Here is a 12,087-nt window from a genome sequence, read left to right as displayed (position 1 = left end):
CCTGGTGGCTTTGTTTTTACTTGTCACACTGCGTAATACCGTCACAGCGCAGGGGGCGATGTTCATTGCCCCAAACCACACTCATATTTCTTGTGCATTCCAGCGTGTGTTTTACCCCATTACACATATAGGCACCATGTGTTTGTCTTGCCACATTACAGTCCAAACAATGCCTCTGAAATATCCCATATGCACTTGTCTGACTTAAACCAATTAAAGCCATCAGGGTGTCTCAGTGGTTCAGAGACACACGCGATATATAAGGCCTTTGATGCAAGTCTTTTCCCATCTAATTAAAATTCAGATGCCATATTTAAAGAATAAGGCTGGTGTGAGTCTTTATGTTCCTTGTGTGAACAGTTTTCAGTGTCGTTCCATCACTGTCAGATACTGAATATATAATTTAGCTTGATTTAAAAAGGTAACGTCAGTTCCTTACACAGCGGGGCAATAAATCATTCAGCAGACATAAGAGTACATTTGTCAGGTACTGCTTTCTGCGGCGGATTAACATGAGCTGGAGATCTTTATCGGAGGAGTTTTAACCCAAAGAAGCTTTAAAATAATAAATAACACTAGGATGAATAACTACAGCATCAATATGGAATATTTCAGGAAAGGAAGGCAAGATTTTGTAATGTTGACAACATCTGCAGAGACTTTAAAACCCTTTTGAATGTGATATTATGTTCCATGTCATATGTAGCGACTGTCATTAGCCCACAGGTCTTGGTAATATACACAATGACAGTATAGTGGACGTTCTTAGTTGTTTTAAAGAGTCTGCTGTCTGGTCCGCCTACACTAGTTTGGCTTTCATTGACATTAAAGACTCTAATCGAAGTGACAATATGAATGTATTTCTACTGTGAGATGCTGAGTCACGTTATAAAAATACTGTATGTTTTGATTTAGTACATGTTTGACTCTGAATTATGTCCCCAAAGCACAAAATGAACTCTGGAAAGGTAACTTCATACAGACTAACAGTCTCTTACATTATAGAATTAACTATTACATTGGGCTGGGCAATTAGCTGGCCTCAGGCTCCTAAAACATCGTCCTGGGTCCTACTTTGTATGGAATTTAATTTAAGTTGACATTCTATCTTGTAATTGTGTTATATCTTTAAACATCATCATTCATGTTCGCTGATCTGTGAAGCCCACTGAGAGAAACGTGTTTTGTGATATTGGACTATAGAAAAAGATTTGATTCATGTTTCTAAATCCTTTCTCTTGAAACTCTACCAAGATTCTCATTTTACACTATTTCATTCAAGTAGGAGTATACAAAAACAGGCTCTACTTTTATTGTTATACTGTATATATGTACTCCTTGTGTAGAGTACCTTCCGTTACACTGCATATGGAAGGGATAGTATTTTGTAACACTTTCTTCTATGAGCCTTGCTATTCTGCAGAAAAATGTTGGCTATGATGAGTTATCAGTCATTTTTATTATTAACACTATTGTTTCCCAGACTACCCTTAAGGAACCAAGTTAGGGATTCTGTGCTCAAAGACAAGATGAACCCAAAAGCCCATACATCCATAAAACACAGTTAATAATCCGGACTTTCTAGGCCTGCTTCCAGCTTGAGGCCACTCACTGCAGTGTCTCCCCTCCAGCCCCGTCACTCGTCACATGTGGATGATGCTACTGTATCAAAACATGTCTGTCAAAACTAAAACAGCTGTTCCAACAGATAAAAAACATCTTACTTTCACAGAGTCTTTCATCACTGATTCGACGTCTTGTTCGGGCAGTGAGAGGGATTCCGTGCACACGTCTCCGTGTTCGCCTCGTCTTCTGCGTAAAAATATGAAAAGAAACAGATATCACGGTGCGAGCGCCAGGACAGTGAGTGCACGCTGCCCTAAGTGCTATCTTGGCTTTGGAAATTGTGGTTTAGGAGGATTATTTGGACAGAAAGAGAGAGTGAGAAAGAGACAGAAAGGGGCATATAGAACCTGTACACACACACACACACACACACACACACACACACACACACACACACACACACACACACACACACACACACACACACACACACACACACACACACACACACACACACACACACACACACACACACACACACACACACACACACACACACACACACACACACACACACACACACACACACAGGGTTCTGCCTCTGCTAACCACGAGCCAGAGACAGTATCTGCGAGTTGTCTATGTAAATTTAGTTCCTTTGCAATAACGGGGCAAGATTTAAAAGGTGGTTAAAATTAGCCGAAAGAATGAAGAGCATGTCTCCAAATCAGTTCAATCTCTTCGAAATGCTTTGTTGGCAGCTGGTGGGAATTCAAATTAAACGGTTCACTTTCACCAAAGTGCCCTTAGTTGTTTCCTAAAATGATTGATATCTCATTTTGGAACAAATCTTATTAATATTATCTCTTCCTCGCGGTTTTTCGTTCAGCTCAAGTAGATCAGAATGTCTCCATTTCCATTCTCCAAAATGTCAACAAGCAGCCAGGAAGATGTGTACTTTGTCCTCCGTCCACTCTATATACATACCTATAAAACCCCTCGCCCTTTGAAGGTGCTGAGGAACTGAACAGGACGGTCCCATACCATTGTACTCTTTCTTTTTTTTTTTTACCTCTCTTTAGCAAACAGGGTGGTGTTTGCATGAATTGCTTTTGTATTGTCCTTGTTGGCCTTTCCATACCAGGACACTTCAAAGACTACATGGGTTCTACAAGAATAGTTACCATGTAGACATAAGTGACTTCCACTTCAATAAAAAGAAGAATTTGATAAATTGAAGTGATAAAATGTTTTGCTTGATGTTTACTAATAATAAGTTTACATTATGACGCCACATGAGGGCGTATTGATGGAGATGCACCAACAGATCATAAGAGCTGGAAGACTACACACTCAATAACTTACTTTAATTGAATCTAAGCAAGCCTGAAACTCTGAAACTCCAGCCTTTTTTCATTTCAAAAGCCGAAGTACATCTCATACTATCATGTATGATAAACAAAAGTATCCATATCCAAATTATAGAAATGGAATTTTTTTTGGCTTAAAAAAAGTCTAAAAGGTTAATCAATATTCCAAATTGATTTCTGTTGATTGGCAAATGAATGAATTGACTGATAAATTCCTCTTTAGTCGGCTTTTGGTAATTTGATCATCAAGATAAAGGCAAATAGGATTGTCCGATTTAAATGCCAAAGTGTAATATTGCCACAATAACAGAGTAACAAATGATTCAATAAAATAAATACTGAAGTGACATTAAGGATAAATATGCAAATTCATTATTGTCGTAGAAAGGTTATTCTATTTGTGAAATTCATTTAAGTTGTATTTACGGTGGCATGTTTGCATAACAGAGGAGTACTCATTCTGCAGAATTAATACAATGATATGTTTTATAGAAATTGATCATCAAAGTGTTCTCAAAGCTGCTAAAGGTGCAGCTAGGTTTAATGACTTTATATACTGCAGGGTGGCTTGTGAATGTACTCCAGGTGTAATTTAAGTCCGATTTAAGTGTTGCTTATATTTCACATCATTAATCCAAATCTGCAAAGGATAGTAAAAGTACACGAAATAAAAACCTCGCAAAAGTTGCATGTAGGTAAAATACTTGAGTAAATGTACTTAGTTACTTTACGACACTGGTTGGGGGTGGGGATACGATGGGAAGCGCGTTGCAGACAGACTCACCCCGGGGTGAGGTGCACCGGGAGAGGCCACTGTCTTTCCATAACTGTCTCCCAGCTTTCCGATGCGACAACAGTCTCACTTTTGGAGACGTGAGCAGTGCGTATCGGACATCCGGAACCCCATCTGCCCCCACCCTCTGTCTCTCTCTCTCAGTCCCCCCCCCCCCCTCTCTCTCTCTCCCTTTTTTCCCCAGCCAGTCCTCTATCAGTCCAGGTGGCAGAGCGCACATCGGCCGTGGGATGCAGCCTCTCATCTCCAGCACATGGACAGCGGAGCTCCGAGCTGCCGCAGCGCGCCACGGCCCCACTAGCTGAACAGACCAAGAGAGAACAGACCACGCTCCCCGAGTTAAACTTTCTGGACTCCGGATAAAAAAAAGGATTTACTTCTTTCCACTTCTTCTTTTTCTTCTTATCTCTTCAAACCAGTTTTGTTCAATGCGCAGCCATGCTGATCATCTCGTCCCGCAGTGCGCTGCTGTCCGTCTACTACCCACAGATCTTCCTCATCCTCACCAGCGGTAGCTACCTGTAGGTTTCTCATCATCGCACTTGCTTAATTCCAACACAGGTCGGTTTGATTCGCTGGCAAAAAGACGTGCTCTACGCGAGAATTGGCCAATTACCGACGATAGTCAGGTTAGATCGTAGATTTGTGTTGCAGGTGTTTTATTACGAAGTTAACATGATGTTGTTACGCTTACCACGTCTCATTTTAACGTGGTTAAGCTGTTGCTGAAACAATGAAAACCATGTTATTTTTTAACCAAGATTTGGAAAACATTGGTAGGAAATGTGTCTTTTTCAGAATCCCAGAATCCCGTAATCTAAGCATCCCTTTCATTCAATGTTAAATCCACTTGATTTGTATGTGAATACGCAGCGGATGAGATAACCTGCTCTAGATTTACACATTACACCAGAAGCACTCTGTCATAGGAGCACCTCGTCACACAAGGGCCGTAATTGAAAAGCAGCATGTGGAAAAGAGACATATTGGACTACTTCATGTTCTGTCTATAGGCGCGGGCCTATGTAATAAGCTCTTTCTTATGGCATTAAAAGACCCAGGCCCTCACAAAGGGAATGATTGCTGCACCATACATGCCTTTCATTCATAACAAGGGCAGGTCCTGGAACTTAAAATAGCTGTGGTGGTTCATGTTTTCTGTAACACAGACAGAGGAGGACAGGAGTGAAGTGGATTTGGACCCAAAAGTACTATTGTTCTCTTTTATGTCTTTATAGAGTACTATTAGATGACATGGGGTGTGATCTGGGTATGGATAAAAGTTGTAATCGTCTTCATTATTTGGTTTTATCTTTAGGATTTGTTGACTGGAAACTCTAGTGTAAATTTGAGCAATAACTTTACTGAGAATTGTGAATAAATTGTATCATTTTTTTTAGTGCAATCCACGCTGTAGGGCTACACGATTTGAGGAAAATCTGCGATATGTGATAGCTTTGAAGAACACCGGAATTATGATATCATAAATAAACCGATATTTAAGTGTAAATATTTCAGACCTGCTGCTTTCAGTTTTGCTTTAATAAGAAAAATTGGAATACAAAAAAAAACAAAACTGATTCCAACATAAGATATAAAAAAGACTGAGTTATATCACAGTTTTACGAGATGTGTTTTTACGCACGACTTGACAGCCCTACCAAAATGTATGTTTTTAGATACATTTTAGCTTTGTGTTTTATGCCCCTCTCATTAATCCCCGTTTCTCTCTGCCTAGGGCGCTGTCTTCTGTGGTGGCTCTAGGTGCTAACATCATCTGCAACAAGATCCCCGGACTGGCCCCCCGCCAGAGAGCCCTCTGTCAGAGTCGGCCGGACGCCATCATCGTTATTGGCGAAGGTGCCCAGCTGGGCATCAATGAGTGTCAGTACCAGTTTCGTTACGGACGCTGGAACTGCTCGGCCCTGGGAGAGAGGACCGTCTTCGGACAAGAGCTGAGAGTAGGTCAGTCTGTTTGAAACTCAGCTTTTTAAATATATTCATCTCAACATGGGCAAAAGAAAATCAGGAAAGTAGGCTGAGGGAGAGGAAGAAAGTTGAGGAGACAAATTAAGTTTTTTTTACTGGGGTATGACTATGTTTTTTTGGAATTTTGATGCCTTTATTAGAGGTTTAACTGCAGGTGACCCCGAACTAAAGTTTGGCCTTGACAAGTTTTTACGGGATGGTGCGGTTCATGTTTCAGCTTTCTGGGCAACATCCTTTTTGTACATAAGTAACTTTTTAAATGTACTTAGATCAAGCTAAAGTTGAAGTGTCAGATTTCTGTGATAGGGGGTGAAATATATTATTTTTTATGAATCTGTCATTATGTGTGTCAACGGGTTTGTCCGAAGGCCTGTCTGAGCAGTGTGGTCTGATTTGACATTCATAAAAGCTAGAGCGCTGTGCTATGTGAGTGGATGAGCACGGCTCAGCACTGCGAGTAGTTTCACTCACTTTCATTGTATTGTCCTCCAACTTCTAAGTGCCATGAGAAAAAGCTGCAGCATAGCTCAACATAATGGCATTTAAAAAGACTTAAAGCTGGGTGGCGAAACACTCAATGAATTTCTGCTTGGAATACCACATCCAACAACCACAATAAATCTTCTGTCTCTTTTAGACACCAAGACAAACAACCCAAAGGCCTTGCTAGTGTTTCCCAAAGGAGATTCAATCTGTAGCTCATCTGTGTGACATCACTGCGCTTGCAACACGTATTGTCACAACAAAGCAGTCACAAATGGAGTGTAGACTTCCTTGTAATGCCTATCTGGGTGTGCCATCTTCTCAAACAACGCACAAATGTACACATCTCCCTGCTTTCAGTCGACATTCTCTCTGTTTTATTTCTCACAGAAGTCTGTTTGCTCCTAACGTGAACCTCTTCTATGAACTGTGTTTCAGTCCGAAATGTTTTGTTGCGGTCTTGCTGTGGCTTTGGATCCATGTTTAATCTAGCAGCTCTGGGAGCAATCACTTTCTTCTACACGGGAGACAAGGCAGACAGACGTCTGGATCCCTTTATTTCTTTTGTCAAGAGGAAATGTCTCTTTTCTCTTGTGGTGTGTAAACGAGTTTGGGGTGAAGCTTTGGATCCAGATAAGGTCCTTGTGTCCTCTCTGTGTAGACATATTAATACTTTCTGGAATGTAAAATCTTATAAAATCTGTGTTAAAATGAAGTTAATTGCTCAGCATTTTAGAACGCCTTTCATCTTCATGGATTCACATTGAAATGAGTTTCCATTTGCCATCTCCGTCTCCATTCTTGCTGGTTTTTTTTAATTCCAATGTAAGCCAGAGCCGTACCCCCTCTTGTGTCGCATTGTACCATCCACCACTTCATTTGATTGACCTGCCGGGCCTGTGAACTCATTAGGCATTGAGAAAGACCAGAGAGATTCAATGCTTACCACTAATTGAAGTCAGCTCCAGCAGCTGGATGGCAACAATGGAGGCCTGCATGCACTGCCATACAATCAAAACAAATCACAGCGCGAGGAGATGGCTGTTTGGCTATTGCATGCGCCTGATGCCTTGAGAAATGCTCACCATACAATATATCGTAACGGGTCGCAGATTTAGCTTGATGAGAGAAGACTTCAGAGTTTGTTATGAGTTATGGAGCGGGGGAACCGCAGGCCGATGGTTCTCTGCGAGTGAGTTTGTCAGGTTGGATGAGAGCCATTAGAATCGCCTCTACCAGAGACGCCATGCATTAATACTCACTGGGCGTTTGAGAACGGAGGCCCAGCATTACCCTGATTGGAGACGGAGGATATCCCCTTACCAATTGTAGTGCCAATAAATTCATTCCCACCCCCCACGCCATAAATATAAATGTGTTTATTCTGAAGTTCAAATGGTGACAAAAATTTGGAAATGGGCACATCTCAGTCAAGTGTGGCCACAAATTATTTCAACACAGCCGTATCATTTGCTATATTAATGTGGACCGCCTATGAGGAACACCGAGTGACACTTAAGCTGCGTGAGAAATCCCATTGATGAAAAACATCGAGACACAGCAAGTCCATTGAAGTGCAGATCTAGAACAAAGCTCCTCCAGTCAGCCAGTAGATGTCACTTGTGTTGTCTTCACTATACTCAATACTGTTGTAACGATGATATAGATATGTAAAATAATGCACAGAGACCTTAAACCTGTGATATTTAGCCTTTTAGTCTGCTACGTACAGTATTTGAAATTAAGGAAGGCTGAAAAGACTTCTAATATTTGACATATTAATGAATATAAGGGCCGAATGACATCCTTTCACTGTTAATGTAATCTCAAAACGTATTTGTCTCTTAATCAGTTATCTCTTCCAAAGTTGGGACTATTTTTCCTTAGAGGGCCAGACCAGCAATTTAGGGACAATTCAAACTCCACCCCGACAGCCTTCCACTTTTATTAAAAATTAAACGGTAACTTTTCTGTTCATTTAGTTTGGTGTCCACGTGATTCAAAAAAAGGCTTTTCTCAACAGAACGATGATCCGAGGCTTGGTCTAGTATAGGTTTTCACAAATGTTTTCCAAATTCAGTAGTGTCACTCAGTTGCCCCCCACCTCTTTAAAACACCTGACACTGTGGAGCTCCAGTTGAAGTTATATGATGTTACGGAAGAGATTTTACAACGGCTTTCATGGCAAAATCCTACCTGTCGTGAAAACTAAGCTACAAATCCTGTGTAAAATCGATTGCAGTTCTCCAAGTCTCACACTTCATTAATGAAAACATGACAGCCTCACTTCTTCTTCTTCTCTGCCTCATTAATCGAGTTTCTGCTCTTTTTCGTCTTCAGGCAGCAGGGAGGCAGCGTTCACGTACGCCATCACCGCAGCAGGAGTTGCCCACGCGGTTACCACGGCTTGTAGCCAAGGCAACCTGAGCCAGTGTGGCTGCGATCGCGAGAAGCAGGGCTACCACGACCGAGAGGAGGGCTGGAAGTGGGGGGGCTGCTCTGCCGATGTGAAGTACGGCGTGGAGTTCTCGCGGCGCTTTGTGGACGCTCGTGAGATCAAGAAAAACGCCCGGCGGCTGATGAACCTGCACAACAACGAGGCAGGGCGAAAGGTAATGTAAGAAGCACAAGAAGATGAACGACACCCATTAAATATCATTTTGGAGTTTAAGTGTTTAAGTGTTTAAGTGTTTTGTAACTTAACTACTTTTGTTTATATAAAAAGTCTCTTTTGTTACTTTTTTCAATAATTTACATTTTTTTATATATCTTTACTTGTGTTTTCATTCTAAAATCGGGCAACTGTCACGAAACCCAATTTCCCCCAGGATAATTAGGTCTTTTGATTATGAGTTTGATCACATGATACATCAAATTCCAGTGTAAAGTCAAGTTTTACTAAACATGAAAACCTAATGAAAGCAAAGATTGTTCATTATTATGAAACTGTGCATCAGTAACTATAATTGAATCGGCCCTGAACTATGCAGAAGTGATTTTCAAAAGCTCTTGTACACTAGACTTGGATAGTGTAAGTGTGACAGAAATGCAAAACTTGGCCGACGCACTTTCCAAGATTGAGCTGTGCCACAGAATTACGACGCATTAAGTGAGGAAATAGAATATTATTGCAAGTTTCTCTCGTTTCCTTTCTTAGTGGCAGTAGCGTGCTTCTGCAACACCGCACACTCTGAAGTCAAACCTTACTCCCCCAGAATGAGAAAAAGGGGAAGACGGAGTCATTGGTTTGTCTAGTGCTCTGGACACACAAGTTAATACATTAAGATGAGATTTTATAACTTCTGATGAGACTGTTCATCTCTTTCACTTCTAAACCGAGCTCCTTCACAAGGGCAAACAGTCACCTGTCAATTTTGTCATGTGAAAATATTTGTTTGGCGTTGTAATATAAATCTGGCTCAAACCGCAGTGTAATTTTATACGTATATGGTTTGCACAACTGCTCCGGTCACTTTTCTCCGGCCTGTCAGGCCATTATGTGGTCTGAAGAAAGGTATAGTTAATTAGAGACTACAGACTGAGTTATTTTCCCCAGGTTTTGTCGACATAAAGTTGGCATTCGGGAGCGCTGAGCGTTGAAAAGCCCAGCTGACCAAGAGAGATGGATTGGGAGGCTATCCGATTGCTATTAGCCGTCACAAATTCAATTGTGTTTTACCACTTATTGTCCAGCTCTTCTTAACTATCTCTTTTAATTCACACAGAGCTAATTTCTGCTCTTTATGTGATCAGATGCTGGAGGAGAAGATGAAGCTGGAGTGTAAGTGTCACGGCGTGTCCGGTTCCTGCACCACCAAGACCTGCTGGATCACCCTGCCCAAGTTCAGAGAGCTGGGTTACCTGCTGAAGGAGCGCTACAGCGGAGCCGTCCAGGTGGAGCCGGTCCGGGCCTCGCGTCTCCGACAACCTTCCTTCCTGCGACTCAAAGAGGCTCGGGGCTTCCAGAAGCCCACGGACACGGACCTGGTGTACCTGGACCGATCGCCCAACTACTGCGAGGAGGACAAGGTCACGGGAAGCACGGGAACACGGGGACGACTGTGCAACGGCACCTCCACCCACACGGACGGTTGTAATCTGATGTGCTGCGGCCGGGGGCACGACACGCACAGCTACACCCGCATCTGGCAGTGCAACTGCAAGTTCCACTGGTGCTGCTTCGTCAAGTGCAACACATGCAGCGAGAAATCAGAAGTGTTCACCTGCAAGTAGGGGGTGAGGAAGAGGGGGAAGAGGCTGGGGAAGACGGACAGTGGTGGAAAGTAAGAAAGTGGAATTTGAAGTGAAGGACTTGGAAGTATTTATTCAACAATTTGCACATTTTTAAAACCTATTCTGTGATTCTTTAAAGAAAGAAACAACAGACGTGGAGTTTTGGAAAGAGAGACATGATCATTCTTTTTCTGCGCGCTGGTTCAAAACTGTGACATGATGCAAACATGTTGCAGGCTAAAGGATTTGATGTTCACCCTATTGCCTCGAGAAGACGACATCTTGCAAAGATGTAGCATACAGTTGTCTAACGTGAGAGGGAAAACAAAAACTATTGTTGGATCTTGAAAAGACTTTTGCAAACTGGAAATGCTACGGCGCTTCAGACTGCCATGAAGACAGGATTCTGGGGAAGATTAAAAAGAAAGATGGCAGTGGAATACTTTTAAATGTACGCTCACACTGTATTCTGTTTGAACACTGAAAATAAAACAAATTATTTATGTAAAAATATCTTTCAAAACTAGCCTTAAAGGATGGATAGAGAACAAAACCGCTTTGAACTTTTTTCCTCTTTTATGATCGTAAATGGCTACTGATACGGAGTCACATTTATCCATTATCAGTGGCGTACTTCGCTGTAGATTAGTCGTTTTTCTTTTGCACTCACGGTCATTTCTTTCCCCTTTTCATCAGTTATGAGTCGTGCTGGTGAGCGCTGCGCCGACGTCTCTCTCATGGACAAATTCCCCTCCGAAACCCAGACCCCTTTTGTTACACCAGGAGACAAAGAGGCAGAAAATACCCCCAAACTATTTTAAGCATCCAGGCTCTTTCCATTCCGACCGTGCTCATTGGTTTGTTTTCGGAGGGCCCTTGACTTCTGAGAAAATCGTGTAAGCCTCATTGGAACTCCATAGAGGTGCAATCATGTTCAGATACATCCAACGTTCCCATGATCGGCAGAGACGTGGAATTCCATATGATGCTTGCACAGGGCCTCGCAGCGCGGTTTAGGCCTGCCTGGGTGGATGGCATGTGCCCTAACCACACAGAAGGGGGTATGAGAGGATCAAAGGACTTTAAAGCTATTTTTGGACAGCACCCTTAATGTATTCAGAAATGTTTATTTAGGCTTTATATAACTTACAAAACAATTTGAAGAGTATATTTTTATATGAGGAACATGGCACTTTATGTCATTTATAAATGGAAAAGAAATTTACAAATGTTTTCTAATGTCGATGGTATAAATTATTTGGAATTTATGTTTTTGATCAAAGTTCCTGAAGTGTAAATACTCCACGTGTTTTATCAAAGTAGCCCAGGTTGTCCACCTCGATTACGATCCTTCACATCTCAACGTAGCTCATAGAAATTCAGTATTTGATTCAATTGCGAGTAGATAATACATTGGATGTGTCAGCCACCAACTCGCTGCGCAGCTTTAGATCGGAGAGATTTCTGTGTTTCCAGTTGTCTTCATGGTCCTTTCAGTAACTAAGAACACCGTGTTGCTTCATGGTTTTTTTGTCCTTGAAGTCTGCATCACTCAAATGGACCGTTGTATTTCTTCTTTTTTACCAATAAAATTTGAGCATCCTTTTAATGCCTCCGGAGTTTTATATCACCTCTGTTCCTAAAAATCATTCC

The 12,087-nt window shown here is 41.8% G+C and overlaps 1 protein-coding gene across 1 annotated transcript; it reads left to right on the top strand.

Moving 5' to 3' along the window:
* Positions 1–3,948: 3,948 nt before the first annotated feature.
* On the top strand, positions 3,949–12,026 carry wnt7ba (wingless-type MMTV integration site family, member 7Ba). The gene is made up of 4 exons (XM_063906104.1): positions 3,949–4,250; positions 5,468–5,694; positions 8,542–8,813; positions 9,955–12,026. The coding sequence occupies exons 1-4, from the start codon at positions 4,168–4,170 to the stop codon at positions 10,432–10,434; spliced, it is 1,062 nt and encodes a 353-aa protein (XP_063762174.1). The 5' UTR covers positions 3,949–4,167; the 3' UTR covers positions 10,435–12,026.
* The last annotated feature ends 61 nt before the right edge of the window (positions 12,027–12,087 follow it).

Source organism: Eleginops maclovinus, chromosome 17 (genome assembly GCF_036324505.1).
Source record: "Eleginops maclovinus isolate JMC-PN-2008 ecotype Puerto Natales chromosome 17, JC_Emac_rtc_rv5, whole genome shotgun sequence".
NCBI lineage: Eukaryota > Metazoa > Chordata > Actinopteri > Perciformes > Eleginopidae > Eleginops > Eleginops maclovinus.
The sequence above is the reverse complement of the archived record's forward strand: the minus strand, read 5'-3'. Positions and strand labels throughout refer to the sequence as shown.